The sequence below is a fragment of the Thalassophryne amazonica genome, chromosome 22 (genome assembly GCF_902500255.1).
Source record: "Thalassophryne amazonica chromosome 22, fThaAma1.1, whole genome shotgun sequence".
Taxonomy (NCBI): domain Eukaryota; kingdom Metazoa; phylum Chordata; class Actinopteri; order Batrachoidiformes; family Batrachoididae; genus Thalassophryne; species Thalassophryne amazonica.
Window position 1 is genome coordinate 6137510 of NC_047124.1, and position 19255 is coordinate 6156764.

The 19255-nt window shown below is 41.4% G+C and overlaps 1 protein-coding gene across 4 annotated transcripts in view; it reads left to right on the forward strand.

Annotated features, from left to right (window-relative positions):
• Positions 1 to 19255, forward strand: part of flncb (filamin C, gamma b (actin binding protein 280)) — a 55684-nt gene that overhangs the window by 10320 nt on the left and 26109 nt on the right. For 2 of the 4 annotated variants that reach the window (XM_034163855.1, XM_034163856.1), the window contains exons 2-19: positions 5577 to 5825; positions 6048 to 6145; positions 6475 to 6625; positions 7569 to 7687; positions 7773 to 7850; positions 8693 to 8855; positions 9848 to 10048; positions 13135 to 13257; positions 15567 to 15704; positions 15869 to 15995; positions 16098 to 16234; positions 16349 to 16542; positions 17543 to 17656; positions 17755 to 17898; positions 18025 to 18148; positions 18255 to 18415; positions 18507 to 18597; positions 19075 to 19244. In XM_034163855.1, the coding sequence (XP_034019746.1) occupies positions 5577 to 5825; positions 6048 to 6145; positions 6475 to 6625; positions 7569 to 7687; positions 7773 to 7850; positions 8693 to 8855; positions 9848 to 10048; positions 13135 to 13257; positions 15567 to 15704; positions 15869 to 15995; positions 16098 to 16234; positions 16349 to 16542; positions 17543 to 17656; positions 17755 to 17898; positions 18025 to 18148; positions 18255 to 18415; positions 18507 to 18597; positions 19075 to 19244 (2582 nt within the window). The remainder of the gene's footprint in view (positions 1 to 5576; positions 5826 to 6047; positions 6146 to 6474; positions 6626 to 7568; positions 7688 to 7772; positions 7851 to 8692; positions 8856 to 9847; positions 10049 to 13134; positions 13258 to 15566; positions 15705 to 15868; positions 15996 to 16097; positions 16235 to 16348; positions 16543 to 17542; positions 17657 to 17754; positions 17899 to 18024; positions 18149 to 18254; positions 18416 to 18506; positions 18598 to 19074; positions 19245 to 19255) is intronic. The other 2 variants (XM_034163858.1, XM_034163859.1) reach the window with 1 other exon arrangement.

The window sequence follows — 19255 nt, forward strand, 5'->3', positions numbered from 1 at the left end:
AGGTGTCCTTAGGGTCACGTCGTTAACGTTATGTTGTTAAGGTGTCATTAACGTTGTGCCATTAATGTTCTGTTGTGAAGGTGTCCTTAGGGTCCTGTCGTTAAGGTTATGTTGTTAAGGTGTTAAGGTTGTGCCGTTACAGTGTTTTTAAGGTTGTGTTGTTAAGGTTTCGTTAATGTTGTGTCATTACGGTTATGTCGTTAAGGTGTCCTTAAGATGTCATTGAGGTTGTGCCATTCAGGTGTTGTTAACATTGTCATTAAAGTTGTGTTGTTAAGGTGTCACTAAGGTTGTGTCATTAATGTTCTGTCTTGAAGGTGTCCTTAGGGTCGTGTCATTAACGTTATGTTGCTAAGGTGTCGTTAAGGTTGTGTCATTAATGTTCTGTTGTTAAGGTTATGTTGTTAAGGTGTTGTTAAGGTTGTGTCGTTAATGTATCGTTAAGGTTGTGCCGTTACAGTGTTTTTAAGGTTGTGTTGTTAAGGTTTTATTAATGTTGTGTCATTACGGTTATGTCGTTGTTAAGGTTATGTTGTTAAGGTGTTGTTAAGGTTGTGTCGTTAATGTATCATTAAGGTTGTGCCGTTACAGTGTTTTTAAGGTTGTGTTGTTAAGGTTTTATTAATGTTGTGTCATTACGGTTATGTCTTTGTTAAGGTTATGTTGTTAAGGTGTTGTTAAGGTTGTGTCGTTAATGTATCATTAAGGTTGTGCCGTTACAGTGTTTTTAAGGTTGTGTTGTTAAGGTTTCATTAATGTTGTGTCATTACGGTTATGTCGTTAAGGTGTCCTTAAGGTTATGTCGTTAAGATGTCATTGAGGTTGTGCCATTCGGATGTTGTTAACATTGTCGTTAAGGTTGTGTTGTTAAGGTTTCATTAATGTTGTGTCATTACAGTTATGTCGTTAAGGTGTCCTTAAGGTTATGTCGTTAAGATGTCATTGAGGTTGTGCCATTTGGATGTTAACATTGTCATTAAGGGTGTGTTATTAATGTTATGTCGTGAAGGTGTCCTTAGGGTTGTGTCGTTAACGTTATGTTGTTAAGGTGTCACTAAGGTTGTGCCATTAATGTTCTGTCGTGAAGGTGTCCTTAGGGTCGTGTCATAAAGGTTATGTTGTTAAAGTGTTTTTAAGGTTGTGATATTAAGGTCGTGTTGTTAAGGTTATGTTGTTGAAGTGTTTTTAAGATTGTGTTGTTAAGGTGTTGTTAACGATGTGTTGCATTTTAACAGTAAAGAAATTTAGTGTTCTTCAGTTTCAGCATTACAGAATGAAAAAAAGCTTCATGCTCTCTGTGACCTTTGACCTTCCAGCTGTCAGCTGTGATGGCAGCTGACAGACGGCAGAGCTGTCAAAGAATGAGCATTGCTGAGTCAGCTGATCTGATCCTCACTTTGGGAGTTGATGTTTTAAAGATGAGCCTTGTTTTAATCTGGGGAGTCATTATAAAAAATCTTTTTTTGTGAATTTCCCTGAAATTAGAATGATGCTGATTTCAAACGAGGATGAATTTTGTCATGATTTTAAATAAAACCGTTTTATTTATTTAATACATTTCCTGGCTCCACCCCCACTCCATTATTTCCTGCTCCATCATAAAATGTAATTTTTGGTGTTTCAGGTCCAATTGAAACTTTTGAATGTTCAGTTTTTGAGTAACTTGATAAAAAAAGAAGTAAAAAGCAGAAATTTTTTTTTCTGAGATTTCAAAATAAAAGCTGTTTCAAAGTGATGATGTCATGTCTGGTTTGGACTGTGATGTCATAAACAACAATAGTTCTGATTGTTCAAGGTCCGAGGCACTGACGGCGTCACCCACGGTTACTAAACAAACATCAGCGGACCTTAAAGGTCACTGCGGCCATCACAAACACAATGGTGTCTTGGTTGAACCCACACCACCAGAGAAACTGGGTCATGGGAAGTTTTGAAAGCAAAGCTTTGTGGGACAAAAAAACAGGAAGTGATGTCATCAGAAAAGAGTGTGTCAGAGAGTAGAAGAAGAAAAGTGATGATGAAGGAAAGTTTGACTTCTGAAACGATCCGAAAGTGAACACTGCTGGGTTTATGAAAACTAACCGAACCGGTTAGAATCCAGTTTAATGTAAACTGGTTTGGACCTGTTCACACTGTCACTCTAGTTTAGAAACTCACTTGAAAGCTATACTGAGTAATTGGTTACTAATTAACCTGATAATCTGTCAACATGCTAATTAGCCCAGTTAGCTACTGCGATTAGCTGTGAGTGATGATGCCATGACTTCAAAGGATAACATTTTGAAGTACTTTTTCAATAAATTATTAAAATATGTTTTCGCATTGCCGGTAGTAAGTCAAACCTGTTTCCAGTGCACGTTGGCCTCCACCAGGGCTGCCCTTTGTCACCGGTTCTGTTCATTATTTTTATGGACAGAATTTCTAGGCGCAGCCAGGATGTAGAGGGAGTCTGGTTTGGGAACCACAGAATCTCGTCTCTGCTGTGAAGTAAGTGTGAAGCGTCCGGGATGAAAATCAGCACTTCCAAATCCGAGGCCATGGTTCTCGACCGGAAAAGGTGCTTTGCCCTCTTCAGGTCGGTGTAATGTCCTTGCCTCAAGTGGAGGAGTTTAAGTATCTCGGGGTCTTGATCACGAGTGAGGGACGAATGGAGCGTGAGATCGATAGACTAATCGGTGCAGCATCTGTAGTGATGCGGTCGCTGTATCGGACCATCGTGGTGAAGAGAGAGCTGAGTAGGGGGCAAAGCTCTGGATTTACTGATCGATCTACGTTCCGATCCTCACCTATGGTCATGAGATTTGGCTCATGACCGAAAGAATGAGATCGAGAGTACAAGCGGCCGAGATGAGTTTCCTCCGCGGGGTGGCTGAGCGCTCCCTTAGACATAGGGTGAGGAGCTCGGAGTCGTGCCGCTGCTCCTCCACATCGAAAGGAGTCAGTTGAGGTGGCTCAGGCATCTTTTCCGGATGCCCCCTGGACGCCTCGCTGGAGAGGTGTTCCGGGCACGTCCCACTGGGAGGAGGCCCCGGGGAAGACTCAGGACACACTGGAGGGACTACATCTCTCGGCTGGCTTGGGAACGCTTTGGGGTTCCCCCGGAGGAGCTGGGGCAGGTGTGTGTGGATTGGGAGGTCTGGGCAGCTTTGTTTGAGCTGCTATCCCCGCGAGCTGACTCCGGATAAAGCGGAAGAAAATGGATGGATGGATGTTTTCACAGTTGTTTTCTCTGACCACGGCTGTTAAACCATAACTCAGGATTGGCAAAACGAGTAATTTTGACCTTTACTTTGCACTTCCTCTCACAGGCTAGAATATGGCCTAGCTGCTGCTTTCTTACTGCACTGTGTTAGTATGCAGCCAATAATCTGCTAGCTGCTGCTTTGTTACTGCGTGGCGTTAGCATGTAATCAATAATCTACTAGCTGCTGCTTTGTTACTGTGTGGCGTTAGCATGTAATCAATAATCAGATAGCTGCTGCTTTCTTGCTGCACCGTGTTAGTATGCAGCCAATAATCTGCTAGCTGCTGCTTTGTTACCGCGTGGTGTTAGCACGTAACCAATAATCTGCTAGCTGCTGCTTTGTTACTGCGTGGCATTAGCGTGTAATCAATAATCAGATAGCTGCTGCTTTCTTGCTGCACCGTGTTAGTATGCAGCCAATAATCTGCTAGCTGCTGCTTTGTTACCGTGTGGCGTCAGCATGTAACCAATAATCTACTAGCTACTTTGTTACTGCGTGGCGTTAGCATGTAATCAATAATCTGCTAGCTGCTGCTTTGTTACCGCGTGGCGTTAGCATGTAAGCAATAATCTGCTAGCTGCTGCTTTGTTACTGCGTGGCATTAGCATGTAATCACTAATCAGATAGCTGCTGCTTTCTTGATGCACCGTGTTACTATGCAGCCAATAATCTGCTAGCTGCTGCTTTGTTACCGCGTGGCGTTAGCATGTAACCAATAATCTGCTATCTGCTACTTTGTTACTGCGTGGCGTTAGCGTGTAATCAGTAATCTGCTAGCTGCTGCTTTGTTACCACGTGGCATTAGCATGTAACCAATAATTTGCTAGCTGCTGCTTTGTTACTGCGTGGTGTTAGCGTGTAATCAATAATCAGATAGCTGCTGCTTTCTTGCTGCACCGTGTTACTATGCAGCCAATAATCTGCTAGCTGCTGCTTTGTTACCGCGTGGCATTAGCATGTAACCAATAATCTACTAGCAGCTACTTTGTTACTGCATGGCTGTAGCGTGTAATTAATAATCATCTAGTTGCTGCTTTGTTACCGTGTGGGGTTAGCGTGTAAACGATAATCTGCTAGCTGCTGCTTTGTTACCACGTGGCTTTAGCATGTAACCACTATTCTGAGGTGATTCCTGGGGAAAGTTTTCTCTATACGCACTGAAATTTATTCTTGCGATAATTTAAATGTGAGGGGAAATGTTCCTTTTTATGAGGACCTGGAAGGGCCGGGAATCGTATGTAGCTCTGTTTAGCCAAACACGAGCCCTCTGAGTCTGAGTCTGAGATCTGTCAGTTCTTCCCTGAACACACGTGTTTCTGATGACCTCATCCCTCAGAGCTGGAAGTTGATGACATCATCCTGGAGCTGATCCACTTACTGCGGGCCAGCCGGACATTTGAGTCCGTGGATCAGGAAGTCTAAATCTGCTGATGCCTAAAAGAGGGAGCCTGACTTTTTAACAGACCAGATGACATTAGTGGTCAGTCAGGGGTCAAAAGGTCACAGCAGCTCTTTCTAACCCTTCACCTTTACAAGTCAGAATTTACCGAAGCTGAAACTGATTTTAAGTTTGGATTATTTGATCTACTATTGTAATCCTGTTAGCAGATCTGCAGATTTCACTGAAAAAAAACATGATGATGATGTCATCAGGATGATGTCATCGGGTTCATGAAGTGTAACTGTAGCTATCTGATATTTGACTGACTGCAAGTTAAACTTATTAAATATATTTGTTTCTGAAACAATAATCTGAGTAACATTTGTTTGTTTGTTTGCTTGTTGTCCTGCTGCTCTTGGTCCGGGGTCGACCCCAGCAGCGCCCTGAAAGAGTTTATTTTTGCAAAGGTCACGGTCACAGATCAGTAGATTTTTAACCCACATGTAGATTCCAGAATTGCCCTGGCAAAGTCATCCCAAGGTCAAACATCTGGGTAAAGGTCAAGGTCACTGGGGTCAAAGGTCACATATACACCCAATCAAAATGTGTTTGAGAATGTCAACAAATCGCACAGACAGGCATGAAAAAGAATCAATGTCTAACTGTTCTAGGACTTCAACGGTGGTGAGATTCAAACCTGAAACGAGCTGTCACAGGTGATGGTTCCTTTTTGTTTTTTTCCTCTTTTAGGTTCTCCCCTAATCAAGGTGACCACGTCGTTATTGCTGCTGCACTTACCTGGAACATACAGACTAGGAATCTGCTAGAACCAATCAAATATGAGCTCTGGTTACTGGACCTTCTGTACCAGTTTTGAGGGTCTGAAGTGTAAATCTGGATTTGAAACTGAAAACGGGACTTGTAAATGTCAATGTTTGTCTTCATTCCAGACTCGAAAGCCATTGTAGACGGGAACCTGAAGCTCATCCTGGGCCTGATCTGGACCCTGATCCTCCATTACTCCATTTCCATGCCCATGTGGGAGGATGAGGACGATGAAGACGCTAAGAAGCTCACGCCCAAGCAGCGCCTGCTCGGCTGGATCCAGAACAAGGTTCCTCAGCTTCCCATCACCAACTTCCACAGAGACTGGAGGGACGGGAAGGCGCTGGGAGCGCTGGTGGACAACTGTGCTCCCGGTGAGACCAACAGTCCACCTGTCTCAGCTAACAGTGGGCGTGGCTTTAGCACAGCTTCCTCTGGTTGGTGTAGTTAGAACTTTGTAGGCGTGGCGTCACCTGGACGTTCCGATCAAAGTGCATTCACTCTGGACCTGTGGTGAACCCTCGATTCACATCTGATCTCGGTGCAAATTAGTTTGGTTTCATTTTAAAACTGTCCATCTTCTGTGCTGTGTTCAGGTCTCTGTCCAGACTGGGAAATGTGGGATCCCAGTCAGCCGGTGGATAACGCCAGAGAGGCCATGCAGCAGGCTGACGATTGGCTTGGTGTTCCCCAGGTAACCCTGACCTCCTGACCTCACACGGACAGGGCTTTTGTTAGTGAGAGTATTTCCGCCACAACACCATGATGTTTTGTTTACGACTGTCAACATTCAGAAAAATATTGTTTGCATTTCAATAATTATGAAGGAAAATCATTCAAATGATATACAAATGAATCATAATTATGAAAACACAAACAAAAATATAAAAACATTAACTTGAAGGTGCAGGAAAACAACACTGATCTTAATTTTTTTTATTAACCTTTTTAAAGAACAATAACATCTTGGCTAAATATTGCATCTGTAGCGCCACCTTATGTCTGTCCTCTGGCCTGCTCCAGGTCATTGCCCCGGAGGAGATCGTTGACCCCAACGTGGACGAGCACTCAGTGATGACGTACCTGTCTCAGTTCCCCAAAGCAAAGCTGAAGCCCGGCGCCCCGCTGAGGGCCAAAACACTGCATCCCAAAAGAGCCAAGGCCTACGGACTGGGTGAGTCCAGAACCAAAACCTGATTGGCTTCACCTCACCAACCTCCACCAACGATTGTTTTAGTAGACTTAATGTAAGAGTAAGAAAATCCAAATGTGAATTAAGTCCAGAATTCTTAATTGGCCAAAAATAATTTTGTTTGTCAGCCCACCCAAATATTAAAAAGTTACAGGATGTGTTAAGTCCAGCCTCTAACAGACACAGAAGGTCCGACCTCTAAATGGACCAGAAAGTCCAGCCTCTAACTGAGCCAGAAGATCCAGCCTCTAAAGGGATCAGAAGATCCAGCATCAAAATGAACCAGAAAGGTCCAGCCTCTAACTGAACCTGGAGGTCCAGCCTCTAACTGAGCCAGAAGATCCAGCCTCAAAATGAACCAGCAAGGTCCAGCCTCTAACTGAACCTGGAGGTCCAGCCTCTAATTGAGTCAGAAAGACCAGCCTCTAAATGAACCAGAAGTCCTTGTAAATTGTACTTTGAAGGTTAAAAATACCGCACCACGATCCCGGATAAGTGGTTGAAGATGAGATGAGGTTAAAAATATGAGAACTGAGATTGTATGTTTCTCTCTCTCTCTCTCTCTCTGTCACCACGGAAATGTTTTCATGGTGGGTTTTCTTTTTTTTGTGTGTGTTTATATTTTGGATGTGAGAACATTTGCAGAATCTTAATTAGAAAATCATAATTTTCAGGAGATGATTAACAAAAATCACAGTTTTTTTTGTTGTTTGTTTGGTTTCTATCTGAAGAATTTGGGGGCTGTTAGTCAGAATAAACTTGTGAATTAAGACGATCATTTCTGGCCTTTTTGTAAATTCTGATTTTCTGTTTTTATTATTTTGTGAAATTTGATGGTTTAACACATTAATTATTTCATTCAGTAATCAGCCGGTGAACTGATGATGAAACTAATTAATTAATGAGCAGAAGTGGATGTTTTCAGGGATCGAGCCACGAGGGAACATAGTTCTGAAGCCAGCTGAGTTCTTGGTGGAGACAGTTGAGGCCGGACTGGGCGAGGTTCTGGTTTTTGTGGAAGATCCAGAAGGTCACACGGAGGAGGTCGGAACACAGACTCATATTTAATTTTCTATTAAGCCATCTAATGTTAATTATAATTATTTATGTGTTGTTGCTTGTGGATCAGGCTAGAGTCATTGCCAACAACGACAAGAAGCGATCGTACGCCGTCGTCTATCTGCCCAAAGTCGAAGGCCTTCACAAAGTAAAGTCACACTAAAGTTTGAATTCATTTTAATGTGTGCAAAGTGAAAAACCTGACAAAATTTATAACACAAAAAAATAAAAATAAAAAAACTTCAAAAAACTGAAAAACCCTGATTGCAGTATAAAAAAATGTAAATCAACATCAAGTGATTTAATATCATCACTAATAACATCACTTGATTAGAAACAATCAATACTAATAAAATCAAAAATATTAATGTTGCTGAAAAACCTTTCTAAATCTGGATTAACGAGTCTGTAAATATTAAAAGTGGATTTTTGAGCTTCTTAAAAGCAACTGCGTTCACAATTTTTACATTTAAACGTATTAACGATGATGTGAAACTAATCAACTCATTTTGATCAAATGTGGTGAATATTTTGGTTTGGATGAGACGCAATTAATGTTTTGGTTCAGGATTAGATTATCTGGTTCTTTAGATAAGTGAAGATGATAAATTTTACTATTTTGTATGAATGTCTGTTTTTAGTGTTTATTAAAGGAAGCAGATAAAAAAGTAAATTGAATTAATGTTCAAACCTCACAGAACTGTTTTAACTTACACCAGGTTCATTTGAGTGGATTAGGATCAGGATCCAGATCAAACTGGGGTGTTTTTTTCTTTGTCCTTTTCCCGCTGATACAAAAAATTCTAAAATATTTCTTCTCAGATTTTATTGTGCACAAACTAAAATTCTGTTTGTTAAACTCTTCAGATGGTTATTGGTTTAATGGTGTAATTAATTTGTTAATCGTCCTTGGAAAGTACATTTTTTTTGTGATTAGCTTTCTGGATTCTATAAAAAGTAACAGTTTTGTGTGTTTCCTTTTGCTGCCAGGTGAAGGTGCTGTTTGCGGGTCAGGACATCGACCGAAGCCCCTTCCCGGTCAATGTTTCCAAGGCAATGGGCGACCCGAATCGGGTTCACGCCCGTGGACCCGGACTGCAGCTTGGAGGAAATGTGGCCAACAAGCCCACGTACTTTGACATCTACACGGCTGGTAAATGAGTGATCATTGTTATAGCCATCAGCCTCCAGAAGTCAAGCTAATTATGAGGCTTTTCTTTTGGAACCAAATTCTGTGCACTAGGTTTGAGAAGGCGGAACCATAACCTCTGTTGGCGGGGCATGGAAACCTGTTTTACTGTAATGCTAATCTGTTATTTAAAAATACCAACAAGATTTTTCCCGTTTACATCTAGTGCATAAACAGGATTCAATGCTCAAATCTGTTCTCTCTGGTTTAACTTAACTGAGTAATGGTGGTTACTAGTTACTATGGCCTAGTGGCTAGTAAAAGTGATATGGGGAGCCATTTTGTTTCCAAATGTGTTTCCTAGGGAAATAAAGTAAAACACAGCTGTTACTGTTGATGATTCCATCAGCAGGTGTAAAAATAAAAAAAAACATTTACATTCTGAATGATGACAGTCAGTGTTGATTGACATGCTGGAATGCCTCCAGGCCATGCAGTTGCACTTTCACATCTTGTGACAGTTTTTGATTTGAATAGCCAAGTCATAAGTTTGATTAGCCAAGTAACAGGATTGATTAGGCAAGTCACATGGTTGATTAGCCAAGTCACACTGTTGATTAGCCACATCATGGGTTGATCAGCCAAGTCACTGGTTTGATTAACCAAGTCATAGGTTTGATTAGCCAAGTCACACGGTTGATTAGCCAAGTCACAGGTTTGATTAGCCAAGTCACAGGTTTGATTAGCCAAGTCACACGGTTGATTAGCCACATCATGGATTGATCAGCCAAGTCACAGGTTTAATTAGCCAAGTCACAGGTTTGATTAGCCAAGCCACAGGTTTGATCAGCCAATCCACAGGTTTGATTAGCCAAGTCACAGGTTTGATTAGCCAAGTCACAGGTTTGATTAGCCAAGTCACAGGTTTGATTAGCCAAGTCACATGGTTGATTAGCCAAGTCAAGCCAAGGATCTCTTTCATTTAAACATCCTTTGCTTGTGTGTTTGCTGTCTAGGGGCCGGTGCTGGAGATGTGGGCGTGATCATCGTGGATTCTAACGGCCGCAGGGACACTGTGGAGATCATCCTGGAGAACAAAGGCGACAGCATTTTCCGCTGCACTTATGTTCCTGTCCTGGAGGGGGCGCACACTGTCTACGTGACCTTTGCAGGGCAGCAAATTCCCAGAAGCCCTTTCACTGTCCACATCTCTGAGGGTTCGTTTATCTCCATGTCCACCACGTTTCTGATTTTAAATTATTTTAGATTCACAAACCTTCCAGTCAAGCCAAAGAATTGAGAAACTTTTACAAACCAGGTTTGTGACCCAATTTTGAAAAATATTAAAATATTAGAATTTATTGTTTAAACTAGTCCGCGATCAGATCTATGCTACCATAAACTTCACGTGAGAACAAATGGCATTGATAACAAAAACTAGAACATTTATGAGAAACGTGATTTCAAGTTATATTCACATTTTTAAGCACTTTTGCTGCCTTTTGTCTACAGTAATGACATTACCTTTGTTTAATGTTGGTCTGTAATTTTAGTTGTTGTTTCTATCTGCCAGTAGTTCTGTCCGTATCAAAGTGTAGTCCAGCTTTCTGCTAATAACCATGTGGAACTGATCCAACGATTCCAATCAATATCATTAGCATTTTGTGATGTGAAGTTACTATTCCAAACTAAGGGTTGGTTCAGGTCACCCAACGTTTGGTCTGAACATGACACACACCACCTGAGACCAAACCAGAGTTGGTTTTAGAGGAGGCCAGACCAACAGAACCAACAAAACGTCTGGGTCAGAACACCCAAGACCAAACCATCAATATGTAATATGCAATACTAGTGACCACCTAAACCCAAGCCAAATGCAAATTGAAACTCGAAGAATGAAGATCCTAGGAGACACATTTTCAGCAATTCTTGGAATTTGACATTTTATTTATTTGTCATTCTTCCACCCAGTTTTTCTAAATGGTGGTATCATAAATTTTTAATAGAAATCCTCGATATGTTTCCAAATACTCTAGAACCTCTGACAGCTTTGTTTCAGTACACAGTGTCTTAACCCTCAAGCGACCAAGTGGGGTCATTTAGGACCACTGGGCATATATTTGTGTGCACTATTTTTGTAATTTTAATCGGAAAAAAGTTTCCTACAATTAATTTGTCAATCTGTTTGTCCTACATTTCTTCATAGAATTTTGCAAGAATCGGCTGATCCTTGTGGCAAGTATAATCCAAACTTGTATGACCCCAGGAAGATTTATGAGATTTTTCGACTTTATAGCTTCTGATGGTATTGTAATTTGCCAACTCTAAACATTATATTTTGCTGTTTTGCAGGGAAGCCAACAGAGTGAGAATAGCAAGAGTTACAGCTGCACAAGCACTGAGACTGATTCTTGATGCCCAGAGTGAGGATGAAAAGGATGATAGACAAATACATTAGAGAGTGAAATAAATCTGAAGAACCCTAAAACAATCATTTATATAGACATATTCCAATATAAAGTCAACGGGGTCATAAATAACTGCACTTGGTCATATTAGTCTCTAAAATAGGTCGCTTGAGGGTTAAAGCAGCTCATTAAATTTACAACAGTTGTCTTTTTGTCTGAATTTTTTTTCTGTGTTTGTCAAACACGGTCAGACCACCTGAGACCAAAGCGACATGGGTCTCCAGTCTGGTCAGATCATCCAGCCATCGGTCTCTGGTGACCGGGTTTGGTCCAGGTTCATGGTGGTCTGTGCACACGGTTACTGCAATCATCTCATTCTGTGTGGAATAAGTTCAGATGGTTTAATAATTTGTAAAGGATTTATACCATGGTATCAGCTCAGGTCTGTTGTGTAGATTCAGAACTAGATTTGTGATGGTTTAGTTGTCTTATATTTTGGGCCACACGTCTAACCTTTGTTATTGTTTGGTGGATTTAACGGGACCCAGAGCAGCGACTATGTGACAGTCGTGTTTACAGTAGATGATCTACGTGCTACCTAACTAGTTAATGTCACATATGTAGTAAAATGCATAGATCCACTTCTGGTTGCCATAGCAACGATCAGTCATTGCTGCTTGATGTCGACAGTATTCTTCTTCTATTGGTTGTTGTGATGGACCGCAACCAGCAGATGTTCTGTCAGGAGTTATTTCCCGCCGAATCTTGTCTTGCAGGTCATAGCGGTGAAATGTTTCAGAATGTCATGCATTAGCATGAGAGCGAGACAACATGTCGAGTCTCACGCCGAATGAGTGAGACTTGAGAGCTCTGTTCGGTATTCATTCACTGTTTATGTAATTAGCATATTCAACCTTGAGACTCCGCCCCTTTTTCCACTACTTATCATCTGTTTCGAATTACCATGTCACACTGAACTCTAAGGTCCAGACTGTTTCATAAGTTTGAAAGCTGGTTCAGGATGGTCAGGGTTTGCTGGCCAGTTCTGAGGTTACTCATTCAGGTCTTGTGGTTTTGGACTTGGTTTTTGGACTGGACTGGATTGATGAGACTCAAATTCAAAATCTGACAACATCTTGTGTTAATTTTCTTCCTTTGAACAGAATCCTTTCCACGCTGGAACTGCATCACCACTAATGAGGTCTGAAACCTTAAATTTAGAACTTATTGTGGTCTTGGCTTAGAACCTGATTTAAACATTGACTTGAGAGTTTGGATTGATTTAGAACATTGTTATTGTTGTTATTTTGGATTGGAGTTCAGGATCTAATCTGAACCTGTCTCTCTCGGCCGGCAGCTGACTAAGGTTTTCTCTGTGTTGGTTTTGGGACGTTTTTGCAACAGTCTTTTTTTTCTTGACCTGGAACTTGACATGGCCATGTCTGGGTCCACTTGATATTTGATTTGAGACTTATTTGATTTGACAGTTTGTATCAGAATTTATGTTGACTTGGGATTTGAGATGATTTTTTTTTTTTTTTTTTTGTCTTACACTTGACTTAGGATTTTTAGTCTTTTGATGTCTGGACTGGGAATTGGCCAATCATGATATGGTTACAGGTGTATAGCCTGGCATGGTCCAACTTCTGTCTGCTGATCTCGTGATCTGCTTAAACCATTGAATTGTCTATCAGCTGACCAGAATGCTGCAGGACTAGAAGTGTGGTAGGTTTGCCATGTGGTTTGGTTTGAATGTGTGACAGGTGGTTGGTCTGGAGATCTGGCGGGTGGTTGGTCTGACAGGTGGTTGGTCTGGAGGTCTGGCAGTGATTGGATTGGAAGTCTGGCAGGTGGTCTTGTGTTCTGTCTATCATTACTGTTATTCCCTTCTTCAGTTCCACAGAACGTCCCGCATCCCGGCTCTCCAGTGCAGAATGTACCTCAATCCATACACACCCCACCCTCAGACAAGCCAAAGAGAGCCCCCCCTCCAACACCGCCCAAACCCAGGCGACCAAGTTAGTACAGGCTGGTTGGGGTTTGTGACTGGAGCCTGCCTGCACTAGTCTGGTTCTACGTACTTGAACTCAAAAGTGTCACTGACCATTCTGGTCAGCTTTACAGCATGTGCTGACACCTGCTTCGACCTGAGCACCTTTTACTTCTTCTACAATCCAGAGCGAGTGAACGTGGATTTGAGCGCCATCTGTTGATGGTATCAGGATTAAAGAAAGGTGCCCAATGATCAGTAAATGTAGAGGAAATGTTACCATTTTAAAAGATTAATATTGCAAACATTTTAAAATAGTTCTCGGTGCTGTCACGTTAAGATTGTGGGAAAAGTATCTGCATTGCTGTTGCAATAACAAAATAAAGGATTTTTTTTTTTAAGATTAACATTAACATTAAATTCAGTCTAAATATTTATGGAATGAACATTCACATTGATGGCCAATCGTAGCTTTAGCACCACTAACAGACAAATTCAGAAAAATTATGTCCAAAAAAGAATCCTGTTTTTTTTTTCCTGTAATCTAACGTTATAGTATAAACTTCTCAAAAACAAATCAATATAAGTTATAATCAACAGGACAGCCAAAATACTGTCATTTTCATTGTTAAATTGTTATTGGGGCAGGTAGCATTTTAGCTAGCTCAGTCCAGCTTGCTTAGTCAGTTAGCACATCTTTATTTATGTTATTGTTAAAATAATGTAGTCCTTTAATGCATGTTTATCAGGTAACATTGGACTGACACCCAGCTTGTAATTGTACTCTGTTTTTGCTTGACATTTACTAATGTTAATTCGGAATATATCGTACAAATAAACTCCTATTCAGGTGGCAACAGAGGTAACAAGCTAATAGCTAATAGTTGCTACTCATGAAGTCATTCACCTTTTTTAATTAACATGTAGGTAGATTTTAAAAAGTAAAAAAAAAAAAAAAAGTATTTTTCTGTTATGCACTCATCAGATAATGTTAGTTTGCTTCCCAGTTACTAATTGACTAGTTGACAAGTTGTGACGTTAGCTTGATGCTAAAAGTGTTAGCAGCACATCTCACAATATCTCGGGAGAATAACACATAGGTGAATTCTTACCAGTCAGTAACTTTCCATCTGTGAAAAATAACATGATAATTAAGCAAATACTATTAAATTATTAAAATAAAACATTTTCAGCAAATAAAAGTCTAAGATAGTCAATTAAAAACAGACTGTTTTTTTTTAACATATCTTCAATATACAATTATACAGTAAATAAATAAAGCATTTTGCTGATATTTGGCGCCTTTTTTCTGTTGATGAGAGTGAATGTGACCTTTCTTAATTTCTTTTTTAATAAATACTCATTTTCATCATTATCATCCTCACATCTGATCTTCATTTTCCTCTTTGTTAGTTTTCACATTTCTTCAGCTAACACAGACGTTCATGTCATCAGAATCTGTTTATACAAAACTAAACCTGCTAACAGGTTAATAATTGAAATGTAACTGTTTGATAAAAATTCTAAATATATATAAATTCTAAATAATGTAAAAAAAATCTAGTGAATTTTACTAAATTTTTTGGAAAAGTAAGTACTGAAATAATATTTTAAAAATACAAAATTCAGTATTTTGTAAAATTATAATCCAATTATTAAATAGTGAATTCATTAATTTAAATTATATTCAAAGTTATTCTGTTTAAAAAGAATCATTGTAACTTGTAAAAATGGTGTCACAAACTTACATCTGTGAACATTTTGAAATGTTCATTTTCTCATTGTGATTATTTCATCTCGCCGAATTCCTGACCTGGATCCTGCAGACTCATAAATCCTGGTTTTGGTTTCCATTCTGACTTAATCTGCTGCGTTTCACTTTCAGCCTTTGCAAACTGCTTCTGTCACAGTAACTAACAGCTAAACATGTTTATGTGTGTTTTTCACTTTTAAATGGAATACATTCTGCTCCATTGTAATTTTCACATCTTCGTACAGATAACTGAGTAGTACGGGGTTATCAGAAAAGAAAAGAAAAAAAAATGTGATTTTGTAGCAGTCTGTTTGTGCTGTCATATGAATAAAGTGGAAATGTCACAAAAATGATAAAAACAGGGCCTAATTTTACCTGAGAATAACATTTACAGAAATATTATTACACTATTAATGTTGCTATCGTATTTGTTGGGAAAATATGGAACAGTTTTCCCTATTACGTGTTCCTATAAAGTTCAGATTTTATCGTGTTATTGTGCATTGAGAGAATCAGTGGGTGTGGCAAAAATTAAGTTTTGTGGAATAAAGTGTCTCATGCCTCCTTCTGATTGGTCATTACAGCTTGCAACCCCAATGCCTGCAGAGCGTCGGGTCGAGGTTTGCAGCTGAAGGGCCTCCGGGTGAAGGAGGTGGCGGATTTTAAAGTATACACGAAAGGAGCTGGCAGTGGAAAACTCAGTGTCTCGGTGAAGGGACCAAGTAAGTCGACAAACGAACGCTAATTTCCAAAGGTTAGATTGTATAATTCCTTATCGCTTCTAACGCAACACAGCTGTATCATCACACTGCTGTAATCTAAAATAAATTATATTTTTTCTTTGTGTGTTTGCTGACGATATTTTGATTTATTTTCTTAAACTCAGAGGGCGTGGATGAGCCAGTGAAGGTACAGGAGATGGAGAATGGATTGTACGAGTGTTACTATTACCCCATCATCGCAGGCAAATACATCGTCAGCATCTCCTGGGGAGGACACAGCATCCCCCGCAGGTCAGACGCTCTTATTGTACTCATTTATTGACATCTTGTTATACACGTGTTGTAAAGTCTTTATTATATTTCTGAGGCTAAAATAGGCGTGTCTTGCTGCAGCCCGTTTGAGGTGCTGGTGAGTGAGGAGGCGGGGCCTCAAAAGGTGCGAGCCTGGGGCCCAGGACTGGAGACCGGCATGGTGGGAAAGAGTGCTGACTTTGTGGTGGAGGCCATTGGCACGGAGGTGGGAACACTTGGTATGTCCAGGATACGTCTGAGACGGTTGCAGATATTTTACTTTCCATAATAGAAATGAGCATTAGAGGGTGCACATTTTATCAAATGCATTGTGTCTTGTCATTTACCTGCAGGTTTCTCCATCGAGGGCCCTTCACAGGCAAAGATTGAGTGTGACGATAAAGGAGACGGGTCATGTGATGTGCGGTACTGGCCTACAGAACCCGGTGATTACGCTGTGCACGTCATATGTGATGACGATGACATCAAGGACAGCCCCTTCATCGCACACATCCTGTCTGCTGCCAGTGATGTCTTCCCTGAAAAGGTAGGAGGACTGATTTTACAGTCCAGACAAATGGCATTTTACTGGTTGGTTCTTGTATTTGTCATGTGTTCTTTTAGACATTTCTGACCATATTTCCTGTTGATTACAAATTTGGTCACCAAGGTTTTTTGGCTCTCTTTGAGTTCAAAGGCACAAAGTGACATCATCAAGCATCAGGCCCTGCCCATTTTAGAAGCCCATACTGTTAAAATGTGCCTTACCAAATTTTGTGTTATCAGACTACAACTTTTTTTGTTAGGTCTACTACTCCCCTTTAGTTGTTTGGCTAATGTCTACCAAACTTGGTACACAAATGAAGGTTGACATCAGAATTGATTCTGGCAATGTTCAAGGATCTCTCATTTGCACCAGACTTGGTGGGTGGAAGAAGGTCGACCCCAGAAGTGACTTTTAAAGGTTCCATCTTGGCAGAGCATGTGGCTCTGTATGATAGGAATTGAACTACCGACCACTAAACCATGGTTTGATTCCAGGTGTGTGCTTCAGGCTGCCTGTCTGCGTCCTTGGACCGGACACTTCCTGCCTATTGTCTCAGTCCACTGAGCTGTAACTGGGTACCGGCCTCAGCTGGGGGGGTAACATGTGATGGACTGGTGTCACCACCAGGGGGAGTTGTAGACCCTCGTCTTCTTCTTTATGTAGCAGTATCCAGGATAAGCAATGGCCTGGCGGACCTCTAGGCCTGGGTACAGGAGAGGTTCATTTTGGATTATTGGGGTTAAGATCAAGGAATTTTATTTTCAACTTAATTTGGACCAAACGTGGCAGACATATGTAGGTGGGTCCCAGAATTGCCCTGGCAAAGTCATCCAAAGTTCATAGGTGGAGGTCATTGGGGTCAAAGATCAAATTTGTACCACGCAATGAACTGTATGAGTAACCTGCCGTAGCACTTTCCGTACACTATTACCTAGTAACAAGCACTGGTATGATGGATGTATAGTTTGTTTTGATGGCATCAGACGTGGTTCCTCCACAGGTCAAGTGTTACGGTCCAGGTCTTGAGCCGACGGGTTGCATCGTCAACAAAGCTGCAGAATTCACCATCGATACGTGCGGCGCTGGCAGAGGCGAGCTGAAGCTCTACGCTCAGGTACAACTAATTGTTTTTCATTAGCCTAGCATTAGCCCAACCATAGACCCCATCAGTCAGGTGCGGCGAACGCGGTTTCACGAGGTTTGTCTTTGCAGGATGCAGACGGCTTCCCCATCGACATTCAGATCACAGATAATGGAAACAGCACCTACTTCTGTGTCTACATTCCCACAAAAGCCATCAAACACACCATCATCATCACCTGGGGCGACGTCAACATCCCCAACAGCCCCTTCAGGGTAACCAACCCAAAACGCTCACACCTGACCGGGATAGAGTCTAGCTTTGAATCAGATCATAAAATTAATCCCCAGCATGACTTCAGACATGAATGAATGATAAAGTGTGTGTGTGTTTGAACACAGGTGATTATTGGAGAGGGCAGCCATCCAGAGAACGTGAAGGTTTATGGTCCAGGAGTGGAGAAGGCGGGACTTAAAGCCAAAGAGCCCACGTACTTCACTGTGGACTGCAGTGAGGCCGGACAGGGTAACAGAGACTAACGCACACAAACAGTTTTTCATCACCACACTGGGACCTTTGGAGCTGTTAGATCGCCTTATCGGTTTTGTATTTTCTGTACGGTTCCATCCAGGTGATGTCAGCATCGGGATCAAGTGCGCTCCAGGTGTGGTTGGACCTGCCGAGGCCGACATTGACTTTGATATCATCAAAAATGATAACGATACCTTCACAGTAAAATACACGCCTCCGGGTCCCGGTCAGTACACCATCATGGTCCTGTTCGCTGACCAGGTGAGACGCCTCGGCTGGGACCAGGGTTTCTCTTCCACTTCTATTTAAACATGATGTTGACAGGTCCTCCTACCTGTCATGTTTGAAACAGGAAATTCCCATCAGCCCCTTCAGAATAAAGGTGGAGCCTTCCCACGATGCAGCTAAAGTCAGGGCAGAGGGACCCGGACTCAACAAAACTGGTTAGTTAATTATCCACCACTTATTGACTGAACCAATCATGTTGTCTGTCCGTCTGGAGCTAGATCTCACAAAGCCCTCAGTGGGTGTCCCCGTATTTACGATGATGTCATGGTTGACCCACACATCTGCTTCATTCAAATTTCAAAGTGTCAGTTTGGATGTGGACATTTACTGCCCCCTGCTGGCTGTATGAAGAGCCTGACATTTAGCAGTCTATACTGGTTATTTAAGGCTCACAGCTGGAGATGTGAATCAGGGTCAGCTTGTTTTTGGGATCTGCTAGAACCAGTCACGTACATTTGATGGTGAAAGGTTGAATTAATTTTTAGTTGTTGTTCATTGAGATCAAGCACAAAACTGTTTAACATGAAACATTTTTTTTTTTTTTATTCTAAAAGTACAGCCCCGATCCCCGTGGTAACATCACTGTGCATGTTAAGTGAGCCTGTTTGTTCAGTTCTCGTCGTCCTCTGCAGGTGTGGAAGTGGGTAAACCGACTCACTTCACCATCTACACCAAAGGAGCAGGAAAAGCCAAACCGGAGGTCCACTTCACCGCCGCAGCCAAAGGAGAGGCCGTCCGAGATTTTGAGGTCATCGATAACCACGACTACTCCTACACCGTCCGCTACACCGCCGTCCAACAGGTGGCAGACAA